The 24325-nt window shown below is 42.3% G+C and overlaps 1 protein-coding gene across 2 annotated transcripts in view; it reads right to left on the reverse strand.

Moving 5' to 3' along the window:
• Positions 1 to 615: 615 nt before the first annotated feature.
• Slc1a3 (solute carrier family 1 member 3) overlaps positions 616 to 24325 on the reverse strand; it is a 77861-nt gene continuing 54151 nt past the window's right edge. Inside the window, exons 4-10 of one of the 2 annotated variants that reach the window (XM_031360529.1) lie at positions 17458 to 17662; positions 16160 to 16202; positions 12442 to 12734; positions 9936 to 10169; positions 9270 to 9464; positions 5326 to 5460; positions 616 to 2861 (exon numbers count right to left, since the gene is read on the reverse strand). In XM_031360529.1, the coding sequence (XP_031216389.1) occupies positions 2654 to 2861; positions 5326 to 5460; positions 9270 to 9464; positions 9936 to 10169; positions 12442 to 12734; positions 16160 to 16202; positions 17458 to 17662 (1313 nt within the window). In that variant the 3' untranslated portion in view covers positions 616 to 2653. The remainder of the gene's footprint in view (positions 2862 to 5325; positions 5461 to 9269; positions 9465 to 9935; positions 10170 to 12441; positions 12735 to 16159; positions 16203 to 17457; positions 17663 to 24325) is intronic. The other variant, XM_031360530.1, reaches the window with a different exon arrangement.

Below are 24325 nucleotides of genomic sequence, written 5' to 3' on the forward strand. Positions count from 1 at the left end.
TGAAGTCTTCTCATGGCCTAGGCTCCTCAGGCTCTATTTAGGAAACTTGTCTGTAGGCGACTGCCTCCTGCCGGCAGCCAGCGAGATGAAAGGATATACAGCTAGAACTTCAAGCTGGAAGGTTTTTAGTGCTCACCAGTTCTTTATTAAGAAGCTTGAAGGAGAATAGTCTCCCATAAGTGGTTATTAGTCACTGGGGCTACTTTTGAAGTGCCTTTTGGGATCTAATCCCATTCTTTTTTTTTCTAAATGGCAGCGGTAATCACAGAGATAAATCTATTTAATTTAAAGGTCACTCTATTTGAAAAGAGCCCCATGGTAGAGCTCTGCTTTTCTAATCCCAACACAGAAATGATCCCTTTTATCTGAGAAAACAGAGTCTGACCTGGGCAACCAAGTGCAAGTATGGAAGTACTGCGAGCCCCTCATCTCCTCCTCCTTTTGACCTGTTTTAGGAGAATGAGTATGTCATTGCGTCTAGCCTTATGGCTGACTCCCCCAGCTGATTCTGCCAAGAGTTTACCATCCAGAGAGGCAGTTTTCTCGAGCCCTTCTTGAGTTCACTACTGTATTTCCATCAACGGGGAAAAGAATAATAACATACAAATACATTAATGTAAAACTATTTTTTTCTTTATTGAAAATACATCTACAAAGTGATGTTTCCCAGTCCACAGTGGGTACACACATATGCAGAGCCTGTGATGGACTGGCAAAAGGATCACTCTAAGAGGAGCTGTTTTCATAAGAAATGGTTAGTATAAAAAAATGTCACACTGGGTAAACAGCATTAATTTGATGTGATTAAGGTTTGTTCTACTAGTGCCGAAAAATGACTGCCACATAGATTAACCTCTGTAGTGTATTTCCCAAATAGAGCTTGCCATTAAATGATTACTCCACCATAGCCTAGTGTTAACCTTTATATGCATGGAATGCTCAGGATCTCTAGAAAATATCTCTAATCGTAGATTGGGAGATGCGATTCTAGATGCTCAGTCTGTTAGCATAATTGTGTCCATTCATCATTTTCGGTCAGAAAGTCTGATGCAGCTGGTACTGTCAGATGGCTCCCGTTGAGTATCTTTGACTGGATATTCCTAAGGGAGTAAAATTAATCTCTTTTAAACCTGGGAGCTGCCTTGCTTGAAAGGAATTCCCCTGCTGTCTTTTCTTCCATCCTCGGTGATGTTATTCTCATGCTGATTCATCTGCCTTTTTTTTTTTTGTCTTTTTTTTTTTTGTAGGCACATAAACAAGAAAACTCTGCTCTAGATGAGAGTTTTGAATGATTTGTCAAGAGACATCGCTATACAATGAAGTATGTTGTTTTGCTATCCTAAGAACTTCTGGTTAAAACAGACAAAACAAACAAACAGAAAACAAAAAGAATTTTCCTTTTTAGAAATGAGACCATTCACCCAGCTTGTGGATCTGTTCCAGAGATATCGTTGGCTGGACTGTGAGATAAGAAAGAAGTGGGGGTATATGTTGTCTCTTTGGGGTCCGATTAGGAACTGAAGATGAAGTGTTTAGGCTTACAGAAAAAGGCCGAGGTGTATCTCTCCATTTTAGTCTTTAAAGGAGACTAACTTTTCCTGATCTTAAAAAGAATCCTCCCTTTTGTAATGCTGGCCACATTCTACTCTTTGTCCACTCTTCAGTGTTCCATAGTAAGACCATGAGCACCCTTGCTAGTCTTCTCTTTATTTCCTAAACATCTAATTGTCAGCTGAAGAGGTGGCAGGAGGTTGTTTTGCCTTGGGTTTGGGAAGAGTACCCAAGAAGGGAGTGCTTCTAGTACTGGAACACAAAACAAAATAAAACAGAACAACAGGCCAAGGGGCTGGCCACCTGGGATGGCCTTCCACCTATCTTCTTCTAGAACCAACATTTTGGACCCAGGATCTAGTGAGCCACACACAGCCTGCCCATAGAGAGAAATGTCTACTCCCATTAAGTGTCCTGACTGAGGTCCTCATGTTATACAGGATCCTTCCTGGTGTCGAAGAAGTCTGGGCTAGAGAGGCCTATCTTATCTAGGAATCACTCTTTCTGGATGAGAACACTGAGGCCAAGGGCTGAGACAAGGCTCACTCAAGACCATTTGGGAGCCTCACTCTCTGCTCCTCCTCACAGCTGTGCTGTGTGCATGTGGAGATTGGCCTGACGCTGATCAAATCAGGACAGGAGACAGAAGAAAAGGGAAACCTCTCAGCTACCCACCGGGTAACTGATAATCGCTCATCAAGTTGTAATGCTTTAAGACTAAAACTCAGTTGTGTTCTGAAGGATTTTTACATTTTGAAAGTTGATTTTAAAACTTTTTTTTTTTCGTAGCCTATCATTTGCTTAATGCTTTTACTTACAAAACAGTTGCACGGAATCATTTGCCATTTAAATTTGTAATATCGAAACTGTGTTTGATTGTAACTTACTTGGTAAGAATAATATGAAATGATTTAAAAATTTCAAATGTGGGCTAAATAAACCAATACATTTTGGCTGCTGCAGAGCCCTCCATTGTTTTGGGACATTTTCCAATCCTATCAGAGTAGGGAGGAAAGAGGAGCTCACTGGGAGCCCAGGGAGATGGATACATTGTAGAACAGTTTCCAACACTTGGTGCTCAAGAAAGCACTTCTCCGTCAGTCTACATCTTGGTTTCGCTGTCTGCCACTGGTTTCTCCGGTTCATTGTCCTGGGCAATCAGCTGATACGGCTTTTTCATTTCGTTCTCCTCAATCACGGAGTTCCCCATTTCAACATCTCGGTTCTTCAGTTCGTGTCGGGACAAGTGTTCAACAATCCCTGCTCCGAGGGAGTCACCTAGCACATTGGTGGTGGTTCGGAGGCGGTCCCTGCAGATGAGGCAGGAAGGAAGGGAAAGAGAGGGTGCCATGAAAACCGCCAGATCCAAGCATCTATTGTGAATTGGCTGGAGAAGGTTTTAGAAGTATCTTTTAAAGTTCTGGGTAGTGTAACCCTCCAATGGAACAATTTCATACTTGGACACACAACATCTACAACTAATCACAAGTAGGTAATTAGTTTCCAGCTGTGTAGTCTGGCTATAAACAGAAGGCGAATAGTGAGGATTGACTTCTCTTGCTCTGTCTGTGTGCCTAGGTGTGCACATACATGCACACATGCATGCACATGTGTGGAAGCCAGAAGTGTGGTCTTTAGTTATTCTCCACCTTATTTTTTGAAATAAGGTGTCTCACTAAACCTGGAACTTTAGCTAGATTGGCTTACTAGCCATTCCTAAAGGTCCTCTTGTCTCTGCCTTCCCAGTGCCAATGCTGGAGATTATAGGTGTGTGCCTTCGTGCCCCGCTTCTCTTTACATGGGTACTGACTGTACTGAGGATGGAACTCAAGCCCTCATGCTCACAGCAAGCAATCATATCATAGTGTTCATGAGGCTCCGGGTTCCTTCCCCAGCACCACATAAACTGAGCAATCAAACACAGTCATTTCCCCAGTCCTCTTTTCTGGGTTTATTTAACATTTTCTCCTTCCTTCATTCACCTTCATTTGTACTAATGGCTCTAAAAGCATGGCACAGAGTCTCCTTGCAGAAGTGTCCTGGGATAAAAACCATTTTTATATCAATACTATGGGGCTCATTTGTTCCCTTTACTTGTATTGTCTCAGGAATTTCTCAGCATTGTATAGACTTCATGATCTATTACATCATAGAACACTGGATGCAGGGGGGAGCTGGGATAGTTGTAGCTGTCTGATGTTAGCCAAGACATTTTGGAGACTCACGAAATGTAATCCAGCAACATTCTTTCACTAACCTTTTTGTTTAGAATTGATTATTTTTCACAAAAATTGTCATTTATGTCAACATGTAATGCATCATTATTCTAACTTTAAAAAAAAATGTCAGGCAGTGGTGGCACACCCCTTTAAGCCCAGCACTTGGGAGACAGAGGCAGGTGGATCTCTGTGAGTTAAGAGGCCAGCCTGGTTTACAGAGTGAGTTGAAGCACAGCCAGGACTACACACAGAGATACCAAAAAGTCAAAAAGCTAAAAAGCCAAAAAAAAAAAAAAAAAAGTTTCCTTCAAAATCAGTTAATGCCCATTTCAATCAGTTTTAGGTATAAAGATAAAAATCTTGAGATAGAAGCTTGTATTCTACCAAAGTACTTTTTGGTTTTGTTGAGACAAGTTTTCATTTGGCCCAAGGCTGCCTTTGAAGTGATTATGTGGCTGAGGATAGTTTTGAACTCTACTTCCCAGGTGCTGAGATTACAGAATCGAACAATCCTCCCTCCACTCTCCCCTCTCAGTTTATGTGGTGCTGGGGAAGGAACCCAGAGCCTCATGAACACTAGGCAAGCTCTCGCAACTGAGCTACATCCCCAGACCCAAATCGTTTCTATCAATTGATGCTGGGAGCCAGACCATAGGCTAAGTTCTTACCTGTCATTGAATGTAATCCCTACGGTGTCAGCAGGAGGCAGAGAACAAGGGCATTACCACTTTTAGGGAGGTGGAAACTAAGGTGCTTAGGTAGGCTGACTACTGTCAAAGTGACTGGAATGAGCTCTGTCCTTGGTGCACACAGTTGGACTCTTCCTAGTTCTAGTGAAGTCATTACACATGGACTCCAGCATCCACTGTGTCCTCCTGGGGCTTCTCTTTGAGCATCCCTTAAGCAATTTTTTTTCCCAGTAGGAGGGAATTGATGAGAGACAAGGGACAGACAACATCCCTGGGTGGGTGAGGAATGAAGGCTTGAAGACAGGCCCTACGTGGTGGGGTCTGAGAACTGGAGGGTACATTTCTTGGGATTTTCCTCAGAGCCCCAAAGCAATTTCACTTGATAATGAGAGCTCTATTCCCACTGTCTGCACAGCTATCCCTCACCTCCTGGGTCTCAGACATAAACATCTGCCCTGCATTATCTTACTGTAATGGGAAGCACAGGGAGGAAGGGCCTGAGCTGGCACGTGGGGTCTGCAGCTCCAGCTGCTGAGAGGAGGTGTTTCGCAACCCTGAGAGAGCCTGGCTGACTTATGTCAGCTTTGCAGACAGTGAGTGGCTTTATGGAGTGGGAGGGAGAGCAGCCAGATGTGCCCCGCCCACTGGCTGAGAGAGGAGTGAGTTTGCCTGCTAGGCTGGGACTCTAGGTAAGGGCTAGGGGGTCTGGTGATAAGGATGATCCCATTACAAGCCAGTGTATCTTCCGCTCAGTTCTTCTGGAAGCCCACTAGGCTGATATCATTCTAGAACTGTGGGGGTTGCCAGAGGGGGATGGGCTCGCCGGTGGGATCCCTGTGTCAGTACGTGGTCCTCTAAATACTCACAGAAACCAGTCCACTGCAATGATGAGTGTGATGTCATCCGTGGGCAGGCCCACAGATGTCAGCACGATGACCATGGTGACCAGGCCGGCCTGAGGAATCCCGGCTGCCCCGATGCTTGCAGCAGTGGCTGTGATACTGTTGACAGAGGACCAAAACCGAAAAGTTTACAAATGTCTCCTAGTGGAGAGTACGTCGCGAGACCTGTGTTCCTGTGCTTGAGTGGGGGACCTGCCTTAGAAAAATGGGAATAAATACATATATAAACAAACAATTCGGGTTGGAGAGCTATCTGGGTAGTGAAGAGCACTGGCTGCTCATCCAGAGGTCCTGAGTTCAATTCTCAGCAACCACAGGATGGCTCACAACCACCTGTAATGAGATCTGATACCCTCTGCTTGTGTGTCTGAAGACATCTACAGTGTATTCATATACATAAAATAAATAAATAAATAAATAAATCTTTAAAAAGCAAACAGCTCTTACCCTCTTACTCCTGCCTCTCTCTTGTCTCTTGCTTCCCTTGCTCCCAATCCCTTCCCCCCTCTCTCCACATGGTCATGGTCGGCTTCCACTTATCTACTCTCTTCTTCTCTCTGCCTGTCTCTGCCTCTGCTACCCTCTTAACTCCCCTCTCCCTGCCATAAGTTAACTCTACTCTATACTAAAAAACAAAAAACAACCAAACAAAAAACAACCAAACAAATGAAAAAAAAAAAAAAACAAACAGTTCACTGTGTTAATAGCCAGACTAATTAAAATTGATCATGCACTTTTTATTCTATCAGCTAATATGCTGAGCATGCTTTGCCTCTTTTGATTGTCACAATGGTGTGGTGGCCCACAGTGAAGTGGGCTTTATTTTGTGACCATTTTTTAAGTGAAGAAACTGGTGGCTACATTCTTTTTTATGTCCTTAAAATCATTTTGTAAGTTATAACCAGCAACAGAAGGGGGTGTGGGACTCTGTGTTTGAGCATTTGTCTAACACTTGTGAGGCCCTGGATTCACCCCAGCACTGAAATGGAACTTAGAGGTGAACTTGAGCTTTAAAGGGCCATAGAGTTACAGTAACAACTTATTTCTAATAATTGCCTTATTCAAGAGAATGAATTTCTATGATTGATGTGGCCACAAAATTAAGTTTATTAATTCAAAGCAGAATGATTTAAGAACAAAATTCTGTAGTATTATAAGTGTGTGTGTGTGTGTATGTGTGCATGTGAGATCAGTATGGACATGCATGCCCAGTTTGCATGCATGCTAAGTGTCTAAGACTTATTTGATAGGGTGATGTGAGAGTGTAAAAGTGTCTCCTCAGGAATACTAAAGCATTGGCAAGACTACAGCAATACTAAGAAAGCAGTGAGTCTGTGGGTAAAACACTTATGATTCCTCCCAGTCCTACCATGCTACGGCACTAGAATGGCTAGTTGGTATGGCCACCTGGAATGGGAACTACACTTCCCATCCTCCTTTGGGGCTCAGACTAAATTCTGACTCCTGAAACACAGATGGAAATGACTGGCCGACCTCTGACTTCCCTTCCCATTGTCATGAAAAGCCACCACAGATTGCCTGGATGAAGGAGATACCTAGAAACTTTGCAATTTCAACCTTTGTCCCTTCCATTGTGGGACACCAACCAGCCTTGAAGGCTTTATGGAGCAAACCTTAAAGGGAGTGTATTTGTACTTTGTTTAGGTCTTGTTTAGGCCACCGATACCATTTTCATTATTAGCTCACATGCAGCAGCTGAACCTTTGTCTGAACTCAGGGCTCTTCAGCCGATATGTCAAGATGTATGTGAGAATAGGTTATACTGTCCCAAGGCACTGCTCTCCAGCCTCCAGTGTGGTTAGAGTGGGCCTCCTGATTATCCCCAGTCAGCCCAAGATCCCTGGCCATGGTAACCTAACCTCATCATTTTATACTAATGTTTACTATAGCTAGTACCCTTCCTGACAGCATACATGCATACAGGATAGAAGCCACTTCCAAATAAATATCAGAGAAATGTTGGATGAGTGACAGAGATTAAAAGAGATCACAAAACATATGTTAGGGTATAAAATCAAGATTCAATCTTTATCTGAGGAACAAGAAAACTGTAAAGGACATGGGAGAGGGGCAGTTGGGGGAAGTCTGAAGGTAGATGGGTACTCTGAAAGTACTTTCGAGAGTCTATTACTGTGGATATATAGAAGAATATTCTTATTCTTAGGAGATGAGTGCTGAGTGGTGTAAGTGAAATATGACAGGAATGTGAAGGGAAGAAAAGGAAGGAGGGGGAAGGGAGGAGGAGAGGGGGAAGGAGAGAGAAGGAGGGAGAGAGAGGAGGGAGCAAGAGCGGGAGAGCACAAAAATGGCAAAATATTAATTTCTAGATCTCAAATTTCAATTTATCTGAATTTCTTAACATTTAAAAACATATTTTAAGTAAATAGAAAAGCCTGACTTCGAATACTGTTAGTATTAGCTAAATTAAGTCCACAGCAATGAAGGGCACAGGTGATCTGAATTAGGCGTCTTTAGAGCCTCCTGGTCATTGCCTTGGTCTTTCTGGCTCCTTGCTCCTACTCCAATAGTTAAGAAAGGTCAGAAGGTTAGATGTGCATGGACACCTGGACTGTCTTTACCAACTGCGAGGAAAGCTGCTAGGAATGATAGCCGCCTGTGCAAAAGGGAACCAGGAGGTTTGAGAAAAGCACAAAAAGGAAAATTACTTTTCATTGGGCATCTTAAGCATTGGCTAAATGATTCTCCATAAAATTGAGTTCTTAGCCTTACTTGTATGATCTGTTATTCACTTTACACTGCCTAAAAATTAACCCAAGAGAATAAGTTAATCTAATTTTCAAGTGTATTTTCACTTTTCAATATTGCCTACCAACATAGTTGAATGTTTTCAAAATTGCAGTATAACTTGATGTTTTTAAAATGGAATTATCTGTACTATATATATTTATGTAGGTGTTTTTAAAAGTGAGCTAGATGTATTTATAAGTTCTGATTTGATATCAAAGCAATCAAGGAGTACATGGTGTGTGTAGGTGGTGTGGTTAATTATAAGAAAGAAGTGCATACGTATCCTTGCTTTGGGAAAGATCTTTGGGAATCAGTCATGGACAGTGATTACCTATAGAAAGGTTTAGAGTGACATGGTAATGAAAGAGTTAAATTTAAGACTTGTTCTGGCTAATGAGAAAATTGCAGGTTTGAGGAAAACACAGTGGACCAAGGTCGAGCATGTCCAGATAGGCCTGGGCAGGGGTAGGCGAGCTGTTGGGACATTCTGGGAACTAGCAGGCTGGGAAGATGTGGAGGAGAAAGCATGCAAAGATATGTCTGGGTGGGCCCTGGCACAACCAAACTGAGTAATGGGTCATCTGGTCCTCTTAGATATGGTTTAAGGTCAGCCAGATGCTCTGTTGACTCAGATTACCACCCTTAGGAATTTTCCGTCCTGATCTGCACATACACTAGCTGATATTTGAGTTAGCCAATCATGTATAGCCACACCAATTCCTTTGTTCCTTCAGACCTTTTCCCTCTATAAACCCCTAAACCCTTGAGCCTCATGGTCGATTCCTCTATCTCCTGCGTGAAATATGTGTCAATCTAGAAGCGCTCCGATATTAAACTGCCTCATGTGTTTACATCAAGACGGTTTCTCATGATTCCTTGGGTGCACGTCCTCCTGAGAGCTGAGTGGGGGTATCCCAATGGGGGTCTTTCAGTAACAGGCAAATCATTCTTTCCAAGTCATACACTTCTGTATTATTTGAATGAATATTCACACCTGAAGTTAAAAAGCTGAGAAATGCAAAGGCTCCCTAACCTATTTACGTGTGATTCCTTCCCTCAATGTCTTCACCAACTCCCTCACGCTCTCCTTGTTAAAAACCGTTCTGAAGAAAATGATGAATAGAAATCTCCCTTTGTACCTTATTGTTATAATCTGTCCAAAGTTCAGGTCAAAGTTGTTCACTTGAGCGATGAAAATGGCGGCCAAAGCCTCGTAGAGGGCGGTCCCATCCATGTTAATGGTGGCCCCCACAGGGAGCACAAATCTGGTGATGCGTTTGTCCACACCATTGTTCTCTTCCAGGCACTTGAAAGTGATGGGTAAGGTGGCAGAACTGAGGGTAGCAAAACAGGGCACGTCAGCTGAGGGTCCCCCCAGGAGTTCCGTGTTTTGTCTTTGCTCTTTGGCATGGACAGTTCCTTCCTCTCTCTTGTTCTGACCAGGTCAGCATTGTCTAAATTGCTGGGAGGTTAGAGGAAGTGCGGTGCCCTGGCAAAGGCACTTGGGTACTTGTCTGTACCTAGATTCCTCCAAGGCATTGCTTGAGGTGATTCCCATATCATAGATGCCTGTGCTACATCGTTTTCTCCCTCTTTATCAGGCAAATGTCAATGGAAGACAGCAAGCCTGCAGATCGGAAAGGGCTCTTTCCTTTCCCTTTGCCCCTAAAAGCCAATTCAATATTCCTGAAGTTTAAAACCCAGGACAAAATGACTCTACTTACCCCCAACCCTAGGCTCGTATCCAAGGTAAAGGTTTAGACACACTTTCTTAGAGGAATAAAGCCGCGTGTATACACACATACCTTGAGGAGGTCCCAAGGGCTGTGATGAGTGCTTGCAGCAACCCTCCAATGAAAACCCAGGGGTTTTTCCGGGTTACCAGGAAGTAGAGGAGAGGCAGGACGATGACGGCGTGAATGAGGAGGCCGACAATGACTGTCACTGTGTACATGGCAAGCTGTCCCCCAATCACACCCATGTCTTCCATCTCAACAATCTTCCCTGCGATCAAGAAGAGGATGCCTAGAGGCGCATACCTATGGCAAAGCAACACAAGCTCAATTAGAAGTTTGGTTTCCTATAACTTGTTGCATGTAAATTAACAAGTAGGAGACAAAAAGGAATAAAACAAACAAAAAGGGAAAGACAGGGGATTTCCAAGCTAGGTAGTGTAGAAACTACAGATGTCATTCTTTTCTATTTAAAATTCAAAATTCCCCAGGCGTTTCTAAATCAGGCCACCCTTTTACTCTGAATTGCTCTAGGACACCCCCACCCTATCTCCACTGGCCTCAGACCTTAGGAAAGAGAAGAATTTTGGTCCTCACCTCCATTTTCCTAGACATAGTTAGATCCCTGTTTGGAACCCCAGATGCCTGCAATTCCCATTCCCTCTTGACTCCTGCTAAGCATCAGGAACAAGCCACTATCGAGACCCCCTTTAGGTGTCAAACTGTCCTTTCACAGGGATCACCTAAGACTATCAGAAACCACAGATATTTACATTACAATGCCTAACAACAGCAATCGAAATTATTTTATTATTGGCGGTCACCACAACATGAGGAACTGTATTAAAGGGTCCCAGTGTTAGGAAGGTTGAGAACCACCTGCTGAAGGGCCACTTTTATTGCTTAGCTATGTTCTACTTAAAATATTACTCATTAATTTTCTTCAAGTAACCTTTCATACTTAGGTAAATTTCCTTTCACAGGAAATTTTATGTTACTATGTAAACTAAATACTAGTACCACTTGCTATAAATAGAAAACCATAAAAATAAACCCAGAGCTATTAAAATTAATAAAGTGTGTGGATGTACGACTACAGTCAGGTTATAAGCATTTGAATTAAGTAATTATCCACAGGCTGTTACACACAGTCCCTGCAAGAATGGGCAACTGACCCCAAGATGACTCATACTGAACTAACCCTAGCTCAAAGGCCGACTTTCAACTCCCTTTGTGTGATGTATGCACTAAGCTACAACAAAACACACTGCCAAAGACAGAAGCCAATCACCCTTGAGGAGAAGGGTCTGCTGGGAAGTGTGGAGGACTTGCAGCAACTCAACAAATACAATGCTTCTTTCAAAGGTCCTTTAAAAATGCAGGCCAGGAAATCACAGAAGTACCTGTTCTCAGAAATGTCATAATTCAATGTTGAGTGGGTAGGCAAATGTATAGCTAGAAGAGCCCCATGTGAGGTTCATTCAGTGGCCTTGAATGGGCTCCTTTCATAGAAGAGGTGAAAGGTGGAGGGATTTTAATAATATGAAGATAAATGTCCACTTTCAGTCCAGCCAAGATTTCAAAGGAGCTTTCCAATTGAAGGCTCCCGTGGGGACCACATTCTGACCTGTCTTTGTGCCAAGTTCATATTCGTCTTGTGCAAACTCCTAAAGATGTGGATTTCTATGGGCTTCGTGGGCATTAGAGACAAAGGATATTTTTAATCATGTTGGTGAGTGAATGCTTTTCTTAGCGATTGATGCCTTCCTGCCCTGGGTGCCAAGAAGGACCCTAGATATTAAAAATGAAGGACGAAGGAAAAGCAACTCCCACACTAAGCCTGCGCCAAGCAAGGCTCTCTCTCCCTGCCGGGGACAGTTTTATTTTTCAAAGTGATTCTCCTCCCCTCTTCTCCCCTTTGGATTTAGTCTTTTTCTTTTGTCTCCTGCTCTGAAACTTATTAGCAGTCCAGGATACTTCCTCTGCATCTTCCAGGATACTGCCACAGCTCTGCCACAGACACGTTCTTAGGGTTCAAACAGAAGGGAGAACACACCCCCACCCCCAGCCCCAACCCCAGCCCCACCCCAGGATGTGCCCAGTCATTCTGATCTGAGCAGAAAGAGTCACCTCAAGCCTTTCTGGACCACCCAAGGCAGATGGCCTTCTCTCTCCTTTTTCACCACACTTGTCAGGAATACTATATTGATTTGCTTATTCTTTGTTTCTTTTAGAAGCGTGTGAGATGTAGAAACCCTCTCTGCTCTCTGCTACAGTGGCTAGTGTGTTTGGTACTCTATTCTAATCATAAAGTAGAAGTTCAGAAACTGTGTGAAGAAATAACCAAGCACATGTAAGTGAGTGAATGGGGTATGGGAGTCAAACCTTGCCAAAACAAGGAAGGAAATTTAGGTTCAGGGCCTCTGCAGTGCCAGAAACACATCGACTTTCTTGTGGCTTTCCCAGGAAGATGACTGTAAGTATCCATCTTGGTGGCATCTTTCTCAGGACAGAACAGACATGGAATGCAATAAGTCTCTTGTACACAGACAGCTAGGGAACACACAGAAATACATACCACATTATCACTGCTACCAGCCTCATGATAGCTTCGTTAAGAGAATCAAAGAATTCTCTCAGCGCTTGCCCTTGCTCCTTCATGTTTCCGATCACAAAACCAAAGCACATGGAGAAGACAACTAGACCCAGGGCATTGACCCCATTCACGGATCCGGGAACTGGCACCATCTCCTCTCGGATCCGGGTCAGAGTCTCCATGGCCTCTGACACGTTGTTGATCACAGCGCCCAAAAGTGTTTCATTGGACTGGATAGGCACTTTGAAGCTTCTTTTCTCATAGCTGGTTTTAAACTTAAAAATAAGAAGCATAATAGGAATTAAGTGATTTTTATACATTTTTGCTGTCCAAATTTTCTATCATGATAATATATTATTTTGTAATCAGGGGATAGTGTTATAGCATTATCACACTAATTATAACTATATAGCTACCTACCTATGCATGATCTATCTAATTTGTGCCAAATCTCTGTTTCTCAACACTGACACACACATTGAAATACATATGAATCACAACACACACACACACACACACACACACACACACACTCGAGTACATAATAAATTACAATAAAGAGGAGATATCTGGTTAAAGATTTTAGACTCAACATACACATACACCTCTGCTTTCCTTTGAAACCTTAGTAGAATGACTATAATGAGACTTTTTTCAAAGGACCCCAAACTCAAATAACCTTGAGTCCTCATGCCATCTATGGCCATCATGCAGTGGGATCATGCACAAAAATAACCTACCATCTTTCATTTTATATCCCACAGCTACGAAACAGGATAGACGCTGACCTTACCTCACAGTGGTTGTGGCAAGGACCACATAGAATCACAGGGACATCATTATGTAAAATGTAAAGTATATAACATTAATGTGGACTAATGGTGTTCAATGACCTGGTTGGAAACTTCAGAGGATGGGAGTGAAGATCCTCAAGTGGCCAGTCTTCAAGTCAGTCCTGATGTTATAAATACCAGTCCTTAATAGCTTCTTGGTGAGGATAACCTGCTTGGCTCAAGCCACTTCTCTCCTAAGCTAAGTCATGACACCCCACCCCTGACCCCATAGCTCCTGCATAGATGTTCCAGTCAGGCAGTGCTGAGAACTTTCAGTGGATAAAATTAAGTCTATTCCCCTTTGAGCTCCAGAAAAGTGAAATTCCCACCCTGGCCTTGATAGCATTGGTAGGAAATCGTCATTGAGTAATGGTGTATGAACGCTGACTGGGTTTAGAATCTAGGAAGGCACGGCCACACATGAAGTCCTTGGCTATTTTTGTACCAAGAATGAGCAGGAGACTTTCTGGTCTATTGGAAAACCACTGTCTCCAAACAAGGACATGGTCAGCTGTCAATACTGTGGATTGTTGGTAATTTTAACAACACATAAAATTCTAGTACAGTCAATTCTTAGTCTCTTCGCTTTTGGGTATTTGTGGATTCTCTGGAGTACATTTTCAATCCTGGTTGTTTTGTTTTAATCCACCTACTCTTTACCTTTGCACATAGTTTAGAGCCTACTTAGAAACTGCAACCTATTTGCAGTCTAGTCTAAGTCAAATAGGACAACACATCTGCTTCCCCCTCCCAGGGCTGCCAATGCATACAAACTAAAAGCAAGTCTGTGAAGTTCAGCGCTGTTCTCATCTAACAGATTTAGAGATCAGCATGTTTCATATCACCCATTGCCAGCGAATGAGCAGACAGACCCATGATGCTGGGCTGCTTTGTTGGGTTGAAAGGGATTTATTATTTATTGTTATTGTAGTTCTTGAATAAAGAAAGCTAGATTTTTTTTTGCTGAGCATTTTTTGACTTTTGTGGTCTTGGGAACTAAACTTAGGGTCCTTCATTTGTTTTCTGAGCACTCTACACCTAGATTATGTCCACATCTCTTTTACATATATATACATATCTCAAATATTATTTTATTTAAATATTATAATAAATATTCAAATATTTTATTTATTTAAATTATTGTTATAATTATTTAAATTAATTAAATTAAATATACTTAACTAAAATGTTATTGCATTTATTTATCTAGTGGGGGTAGGGACACATGCCATGGAGTACATGTGGAGGGCAGAGAGCAATTTGGGAGAGTTTGTTCTCCCCTTCCAACACATGGGGCCCAGGGATTGACTTCAAGTTATCAGGCTTAGTGGCTAGTGCCTTCACCAGCTAAGCCGCTTTGCCTGCCCTTTGCTTATACTCTGAGACAGTATCTCATTAAATGACCCAGGGTAAGTTGGAACTCACTCTGTAGCCCAGGCTATCCTTGGAATTGTTATCCTCTTTCCCTCCATTGGTTATTTGTTTCTCTCTCTCTCTCTCTCTCTCTCTCTCTCTCTCTCTCCCTCCCTCTCCCTCTCCCTCTCTCTCTCTCTCTCTCTCTCTGTCTGTCTGTCTTTTTCTTTCTAGAAAGGAGTGTATTTGAATCTTTCAATCTGCTTGTACACTAGCTATTACAAATAGTCTAAGGGTGTGTGTGTGTGTGTGTGTAGGAGATGTTGTCTAACATAAGTAAAACACAGTGCTTGATGAGGTCAGAGTTTGGTTTTGAGTGCCCCACGCCAAAGATCTGGCGATTTGATACCACGTGGAGGAGTGCTTGGGAAGTAGAATTCAATGTGCTGCATGCTTTCCTTTCATAGCTTGGGCAACAAAGCCTTACTAATCAAGGGGGTTAGAATGAACTATGTTTCCCAATGCTAGAAGATAATTGTGTCCACCATATAGAGAGCCAAGAACTGCTTAAATGTTAGGCAGAAGGGGCTGGACCCTACCTTAGCCTCCAGGTAGAGTCTCTGGGTTGCTTTTCCGGGAAGCAGCTCGGAATGGTAGGAAGACATTGGAACATACGGATCTGAATGTGGGCTCTGCCATTTACTACTTGTGAGAACTTGTGCTCATTACATAATCCCCCATTCTCGTAAATAATCAGCCTCATGGGTGAAATGAAGACAGTGATACTCATCATGTTCATGTGAGGACTAAATATAACACTGGTGCTTGGCACATGCCAGGCATTCCATAAACGATGATGTCATCTCTTTCTGAAGATATGGTGCTTCTTTAGGATCCCTAGGGCCCTTCATAGACTTTTAATAAGTAGGTCAATGATTTTTAAATCAAACCCAGAAATAGAATAGTCTAACTTTAAAGGAAGTTGTTAATGTATTTATTTATATTTGCCTTGGCTTGCTTTGGTTTTTTTTTTTTTTTTTTTTTTTTTTTTGCATGACAGCGCAAGGAGGGGAAGAAAGAGAGGGACTCCCAACTAATCCTCTTTAAAATACATAGAGCCAATGTGCTGTTGTGTGCCTGGCAAGTAGGCCACCTTTAATATAAGTGAAGGACCTTCATCATCAAAGTTTTCCAGGTAATCCTGGTGCTCTCCATATGGTTGGCCAGAGAAGTATTTCTTACTGCAGAAAAGTAAGAAGGCAAGAGAAGAGGGTCCTACCAGCTTGCTACATTCTAAGTGTGGGTATGTGCATGTGAATGCAGATGCCTGAAGAAGCCAGAGGTGTTGGATCTACTGGAGCTGAAGTTCCTAGGGCTTGTGAGCCACTGGACATAGGTGCTGAAAACCTAGCTAGCATCCTCTGGAAGAGCTGACAGTGCTCTTTACCATTGAGCCATCTTTCTAATCCCCTAGAAGAATTTAAACGGTGACTTGGTAGCTGGATAGTATTTACCTGTTTAAAGCAGGCTTCTACCAGATTGGGAGGGAACATGTTCCTGCAAAGAAAACAGCAGTCATTTACAAAATTTCCCCAACAGTAACATTGTTCCTTAAGTGCTGAAGCATTGAATCAAGTAGCAAATGGAAAAACAGAAATTGTGACTTGAAGCTGGATACATGGTGGTTTCTAGGTATGGCCCATGCAATTCGTAGTTTTCTGGGGAGGCCAACAGCTTACAGAGCAGTGAGAACTAAAAGGTCCATATACATAGTCCATCAGCACCCCGGTTCAGTTTGATTGACAAGCTCTCCCTCTCACTAGAGTTAGAGCGCCTACCTAAGGCCCATAGGGGCAGCTCTTTCTGGGCTCCGCTAACAGTTCCTTCCTGTGTCCCTTCACAGACAGGATGGATGACAAAACAGATCCCTACTTGTTGCATTATACCTTGGAGCCCCCCAAACTCTGTTTTAAAGACAAGGTCTTGCTAGGTAGCTTGGCTGAGGCAGGCCTCAAACCCATAATTCTCCTGCCACAGTCACCAGTGGTAAGATTATAGTTTGCACCGCATGCTGACTTCAAAGTTCCTTTTGAAGAGGTAGTGTGCTTCTTGCTAGGTGCCGACTGATGGAAGGGTGGGTATGGAGAGAAAGAAGGAAAGTGCCAGGCTCAAACTTGGGCTTCCGTTGATGATCATTAACTCCATTGCAAGTGTTAGATCAGACTCAATTGTAATCAGTGTCTAGTTGTTTATAAAACACTACTGAAGAGCATCCTTCAATGTTTCACTACTAGTCTGTCAGATACTTCCTTTGCAAATAGTATAAATGAAGGAGCATTAGTCAGGAGTGGTCAGATGAACACTGAAGTCCCTGCTGAGCTGTGCCTGCTGTTGTTTGCAATGGACAACAATACAGACTACTCATTTTAAATTGGGAGTCTAAGGAACAGGTCACACTTTGCTAAAAACTAGCTTTACAGAATAAAACTTGGGAAAAGAACATTAAGAATTATCCAACTATTCGAGGGTGAGGTGCACAGTGGAGAGAACTTAGTGTGGAGGGTTTTGAAGCCTACAGCAGAACTCTCAAGATCAGTCACTTCATCTTCATCTCAGATCATTGATGTGGGATCAGAAGACATATACTCGATATCAACTTCTGCTCGAAAAAAGGAGAGATGTGACTTACACTTCAAGCCTGACAAGGCTGGCTCTGTCCAAACCATCTTTGAGAGTTTGGTTGGCTTCCCAAAATTTAAGAGGAACTGGGCAGTCAGAGTACACAACCCATGGACAGTTTTCAAGGACATACCTGATCAAATCCAGGAAGGCATCCGCAGCAGTCACCTGTACGATTTTACCTTCTCTGTACATGTTTTCCTTTGTGCCCTTTCCAGGGTGGATGATGATGACAATGATTATGCCAATCACCACAGCAATGATGGTGGTAGTCATGTAATAGACTACTGCTCGCATCCCCATCTTCCCGGATGCCTTACTATCTAGGGCCGCCATTCCTGGGAAGGGCAAACAGAAGGTTTTCAGGAAGTCAGTCCAAGGGATTCTCCAGTGGAAGATGATGGGCATCAGTACTTCCTCTATCCTCACTTTTCTCCTCCCTCCCAGAAATACCTACTGTGAGAATTTGTCAGTGACTATGTGATCACCCGTGTTCACTCCAGGAGTTGATTTCATGTGGCTAAGGAACACCAGCTTCCCAAAAGCTTGAGGTGCAATTAATTTCTTCCCTCCATTATTATTAGTTGGGAAACCTACTACATGTGTAAGCAGTGTGTGCTTGTGTGTGTGAATGTGTACATAGAATCTCTTAAACTGATTTCCATCGGGATAGGCTAAGTTTACGTTGTGAAGAATTATTATTTTATATGTGTTTTGTGTAGTCTTCTAGGTATCTCTTCTATAATGTTTGTTTTCATTACAAGCACTTGCCAGTCTGTCTTCAGGCAAACATTTGGGTCCTAAAAGCTAAAGTTCTTCTATTACTTCTTTGCTAGTTTATTTGATCTCATTTAATAAAGTTGAAATAGTGTTTTCATTTTTTGTTTCTTTTTTTGAGTTCTCCTTGTTTTTGTACCGTCTTCTTTCCTGTTCCACAGGCTATCTCAGGACAGGTTAAAAATGGTTCTCCTTGTTGTCAAGATATATTCAGTGTCTTCTTAAGGTAAACTCTAAGTGTTAATCAAGGTGAAAAAGGACGTTCAGTTTTTAAGGGCTTCTAATGGTGTAGGCTAATGGGATGTACCTCAGGGTTTGTTAGTCTGTAAAACGATGGGACTAACTCAGGAGACTAACTCAGCCATAATAACATGGCATCTCCTGTCTTCTCAGCTGTTTCTCCACTTTATTCTCTCCAATTCTATTACAATACTGAAATCTAATTATTATATAATCTAATCAGACTGTTTTATTTACTGTTTTTTAAGCTTTATTTTTACGTGTGTGTGTGAGTGTGTGTGTGTGTGTGTGTATGTGTGAGTGTGTGTGTGAATATAAATGCTCACAGAATCCAGAAGAGGGAATCAGATTTCCAGGACCTAGATTTACAGGTAGTTGTAAGCTGCCCAGTGTGGGTGGTGGGAATTGAACTTGGGTCCTCTGGAAGATCAAGAAGCACTCTGATGCTGACCCATCTGTCCAGTCCCATGATTAACTATTTAAGTTGTATCTTTATAAATGTATTAAAAGATAACAGTGTATTTCTTTTTTAAAAGTGATTTATTTATTTTTATTTTATGTGCGTATGTGTATAGCTGCATGTTATGTCTATGTGAGGATGTTGAATTCCCTGAAGCCAGAGTTTCAGACAGTTGTGAGCTGCTGGGAATTGACCCTGGGTCCTTTGGAAGGGCAGCCAATGGTCTTAACTACTGAGCCATCTCTCCAGACCCATCAATATATTTCAATGACAGATATCAGTGCCCACGTTTATACAAACATATTTAGGATAAGTATTGGAAAAAGTATTTATGGTTGTTAAGTAACTGGTTAGATTGGCCTAAAAATGATGATGTAAAGGTATTGAAGGATGGATTAAAAGTTATGACTTTCAACTTATAATTCCAATAATATTCTAATTATATTATTTATAATTTTCATAAGCACTTACATAATAGCACCTAAAGTCTAAGATTTTAGTGACTGGCAAGTAGAATAGACTGGGGACTCAAACTTAGACCCTATGTCACTAAGTTTGGTAAACATGTTGTCCTGTGACAGCCAACAGGTGCTCTTGCAGATGAGGAGGCTGACCCGCTTTATTTAGTGCATGAACTTGACTTCTTATCCTTGAAACCCAGGGTTAAATATCCATTTACTGAGATGGCACCGCTCAGAGCTTCAACCAATTACAGCTAGGCTAATCCTGTTCTCCGTGGACGTGTTCCTCTCCGTTTTCACTCTCAGGTCTGATTCATGGGCCAAAATATCTTTACTTGGCTGTAAATGCAATTATAGCTTCTCGAGGAGACCCATGCTCTATCAGGATGACCTGGCTTGAGAACACTGTGCTGGATCAGCCGTCTGGCTCTTTCCCTGTCTGCTTGGTGAGGGTGTAAGTGCCATCATTGCTATCTGGGCTGGGAGGTACCAGGCAGCAGGATTTTCTTCCCCCCGGAGGAGGCTTCCTTTTCCTTTGCCTCCTATCCTGCAGTCCATCTCAGTTGTCTTCTCTGATGCTTCTGCCCATGACTGTCAACCTATAACTATTTAGAGAGAACACCGGTGGTCAAGAGAGCAACGGGGTCCGAAGTTGCAGACAGAAGAGGAGGAATCTATACCCATCCCCCACCCTGGCCAGAAGGATAGGAATGTTATCTTAATACCCACAGCGAAGGGACAGAAACTTCAGGAAATGATTTGTAGGGTTATTTTTTTTTTTTTATGTTGTGAATGAAAACCAACATAAAAAGTATCTTTTCATACTTTCTGAAATAATGACGACAACCATCTGAAGGCATTTTCTTAGCAATGAGCATAATAATGAGCCCCACTAACCAGTTCTGCTTATTGGCCCTTTCGTTTTGGAAGAAAATAAACTGCTATTGTTTCAACCAAAAAAGATGCTTTCGCTAACCAGTTCTCCAGGGAAGTCCTAAAGAGAGTCTGATGTGCCCACAGGATCACTTGCTTGCTTCTACTCCTGGCATACTCCAGCTTGTATAACTAAAGACCCCATTAAGAACAAGGCCATGCATTATTGCCAAGAAAACAGCAGAGCAGAGGTGTACAAATTGTTCCTCACACAATAGCCTTGAGGCCCCAGAAATGATAGGAGAATTCTAGAAGACAAAGCCTCGAGTGAGCAGGGATTGTTCTTCCTGTCCCACACCTGAACTCTGGCAACCATCCTCTCTCCCCAGTGTGATGAAATCTGAGAGACCAAGTTCTACAGTGGAGACTAAACACACATAAAGAGAGTCTGGGGCAAGGTTCAGGCACTGAATCACCTTGTAGGAAGGGGGACTTTGGTAGGAATGTCCCAAATGTTTAGAGAGGGAAAGTTTGCATAGATCCTTGTCATTTAGTTTAAACTATAGGGGAGAAAAAGGCATCGAGGCGATGGGGAGATGGGAAGTCACTTGGGTGTGGGGGTGTGTCATGGCAGCCCTGTATTTAGCTCAACATGTCTGAAAAACACATTCCAGAGAGAGTTGTTAAGATAGTGAGCTCATTGGTTTCCTTTTACAAGTTGACATCGCAAACATCTTTATTAGGAAAAAGCCCCGCCCCCAGAATCCTGGAATCCAAAGAAATCCTTTACTGTCTTCTTGCTAAAGTACCACCGTAGCTTCCAGGCACAAGAATATGCCCGTACATTTGTGTACACTTTGAATTAACCTTTATGTTCATCCAAGGGCTCATTCATAAAGTCCTAATGGTATCTATTCATTTAACTCCACGACATGGCATAATGCAGATATCATCAATATTGTTTTGTAGGTAAAGACACAAGAACGCAGAGAAGTGAGTAACTTGCCCTGTATTTTGCAGCTAATAATACTAACTGCAGTGGCAAGATGGAAACCATGCTTCTGAAAGACCGTCCTCCTGTTTTATGTTCTTTTGGGAGTTGCTTGTTACCCATGTTGACGCTCACTCGCCTTTACATGTTAAGATGAGATCTAGTCCTTGGCTTGAGGAGAACTTTAGGGATGTCATTATAGAAAGCCTTTGCTCCTCTACACGCCTTAGATCTACCCAAGGGCTGAGCTGAACTCCTAGTCACTGGGAGAAATCGCTAGAGAGGTGATCTGGCAGTGTGAACCTCCATTCACTCCTGGAAAAGTGGCCCAGAGCAGGCAGGTGTGCTGAAATGGAGGGTGGAGGGTGACTGATTTTGCTTCTGAAAATCATCAATAACCAATCACCACATAAGCAACTATTTCTGAAAACCTTCAATATATTTGAGTTAAATACTGAGCAGAGATACAAGTAGGTTCTAGGATATCAAAGATTTAAAAATTGCTACAAACACCAGCGTGTCTGAGGTGGTACTCACTTGGAGATATGAAGCAAACTTCTTGAAGTAAATATAGAATAACCATTTTACTTATGAAGAAAGTCTTTTGGTAATCAGTTTATCATGGCAAATATGGGCCAAAATTCATGAGATACTTTAGAGGGGGAAGAGAGGGAGTATTTCCTGCACACTACGTGGAACTCTGAATTGTAAATTAACTTTTTTTTTTGATACGATGCTCTCTATGACTTGGATAAATGAAATACGTCTTCAGCCAAGTTTTAAAGGGGAACATAAATAACTCCAAGCTCCCGAGGTTCTGTCATTTTCATGGATTCCACTCTCCCATCTGTTAACAAATGTATGCCTTTCAGATGAGTGTGTTTCAGTCTGCTGCTCCTCACAGTTCCTGTCTCTGGTTTTGGAAGAAGAAACCCAAAGCAGCCTTCTGTTTTGAATTGTCTTTCCATGTATCCTCATGATATTGCATTGTTCTACCAAGCGCTCTGGACCCGGCCCATGGGGGGATAGGAAAGGGTGACGGGAGATGCTGATTCAAGGCGATCACTCTGCTTCGATTCTGAGTTTTTTAGCCATGCTCCTTCTCCACAATGCATCTCAAACACTCATCTAATGAAAGCCGCCTGTTTCCAGCCCTCCTAGAATTTCAAGATGGGCAATCTTACAGCAAAGAACTCAAGGATGAACATGTACCGTATTCATGGGAATATAAGGTTATGTGATTTCTAAAAATAGGAAAATTAAAAACTCTTAAGATACAGTTTATTTCACATTTCTATCGTGGATAGAGAAATGAGTCCTGGTATGTTGAACAGCTGCTCACTGCTGAGTATTGGGCAAACAGTCACCTACAAAGGGGTTGGAACCAGAAGGCCAAAAGCTATAGAGAAAGGGCAGTGGGCTTAGGAAGTGAACACCTAGCAAGTCATTTTAAATCTCTGACTACAACTATGCAAACATCTTTTGTATTATACTATTTTCTTCTGGCTCTTTATAGATTAAAGAAAATGCCAAGTGCTATGATTCTATTTACCTTCAAAGAAATCTTTTAAAAACAGGTTTCAAGTTAATGGTAAAGAATGTGTGTGTGTGTCAAACTGGAACTGGTAATGTACAATCTAGCTGCTCAGGAACTCAGGAATGTAAGTTCAAGGTCAGCCTGGGTATCTCAGAGTGGAGAGTCTAAGACAGGCTGGGGCTCCAGCTGGGCAGCATCTGTACATTTCTATCTTAGTTTCTCTGCTTGCTGATATAGTCCATTCTTTCAGGTGGGCACACATGGTATCTTAGCCAGGGCTTCTACTCCTGCACAAAACATCATGACCAAGAAGCAAGTTGGGGAGGAAAGGGATTATTCAGCTTACACTTCCACATTGCTGTTCATCACCAAAGGAAGTCAGGACTGGAACTCAAGCAGGTCAGGAAGCAGGAGCTGATGCAGAGGCCATGGAGGGATGTTCCTTACTGGCTTTCTTCCTGGCTTGCTCAGCTGCTGTCTTATAGAACCCAAGACTACCAGCCCACGGAAGGTACCACCCACAAGGGGCCCTCCCACCCTTGATCACTAATTGAGAAAATGCCTTACAGTTGGATCTCATGGAGGCATTTCCTCAAGGGAGGCTCCTTTCTCTGTGATAACTCCAGCTTGTGTCAAGTTGACACATAACACCAGCCAGTACACACAGGTAATTGCTATTCTATTTTTCAAGACTTTGACAGAAGAGCAACTAAATTAGTAAACCAAACAAGCAAACGACAAAAGTAGACAGAGGAAGGTGAGCTCTAAAGAACAGGCGCTTACTTCTCAGGTTGTGAAGTTGATTAAGTGGGTCATGACTTTTTTTTAATCAACTAACACAAGAAACTATCACAGAAAATAGTAGACTATATCACATGTAGTAAAGAGCAATATTTGCTGGAGTTTTCTTCAGCTTCCCAGCCATAAATATGGATGTACCAGCCATAGTGAAGGATGAATTTGTCATCCAGGTTCAGATTTACAACCCCCACTCGGTTGACAGCAGGGGCTTTAAAAAGGAACCATATTCTGTGGTCTTCCCTTCATTGCCTGTGACTCTGGCTTGTCCCAGGGACCTAAGAACTAGCTTGTTTTCATGAGGAGAGGCTAAGGAAATAGGGTGTTGGTTTCCAGTGTTTAATCAATTAATCTGAACAGAAATCTTATAGACATCATAAAGGAAAGGTCTTCAGAAAAACTTCATTTTATGGAATTTTCTGGAATGAAGGTCATTTCTTCTGTGTGTGATGTATGCATGTGTGTGTGTGTGTGTGTGTGTGTGTGTGTGTAGGGGGGAAGTGCAAGTGTGTGCAATCTAAAGATGGGATTCAGATGTCCTCATTTGTTGCTTTCTGCCTTAATCCCTGAGACAGGGTTTCTCAAGGAACCTGGAGCTCATGAAGTTTTTGGGCTAAGCTGGTGCCAACAAGACCAGTGATTCTCTTTGACTCTCATGCTCATAGCTCTTAGGTTACAAGTATATATAATATACTATATACCATTATATATAATATACTATACACTATTATATATAATAGTAAATTTTTTTAAATTAAAATTTCAATTATTTTGGTCTTATTCTTTCTTTTTACTAGCTCCTCCCAAATCTTTCCCACCTACCCAACTTTGCATTTATTTTCTGTCTCTCTCAGCAAAAACACC

Source organism: Mastomys coucha, unplaced genomic scaffold (genome assembly GCF_008632895.1).
Source record: "Mastomys coucha isolate ucsf_1 unplaced genomic scaffold, UCSF_Mcou_1 pScaffold8, whole genome shotgun sequence".
Lineage (NCBI taxonomy): Eukaryota > Metazoa > Chordata > Mammalia > Rodentia > Muridae > Mastomys > Mastomys coucha.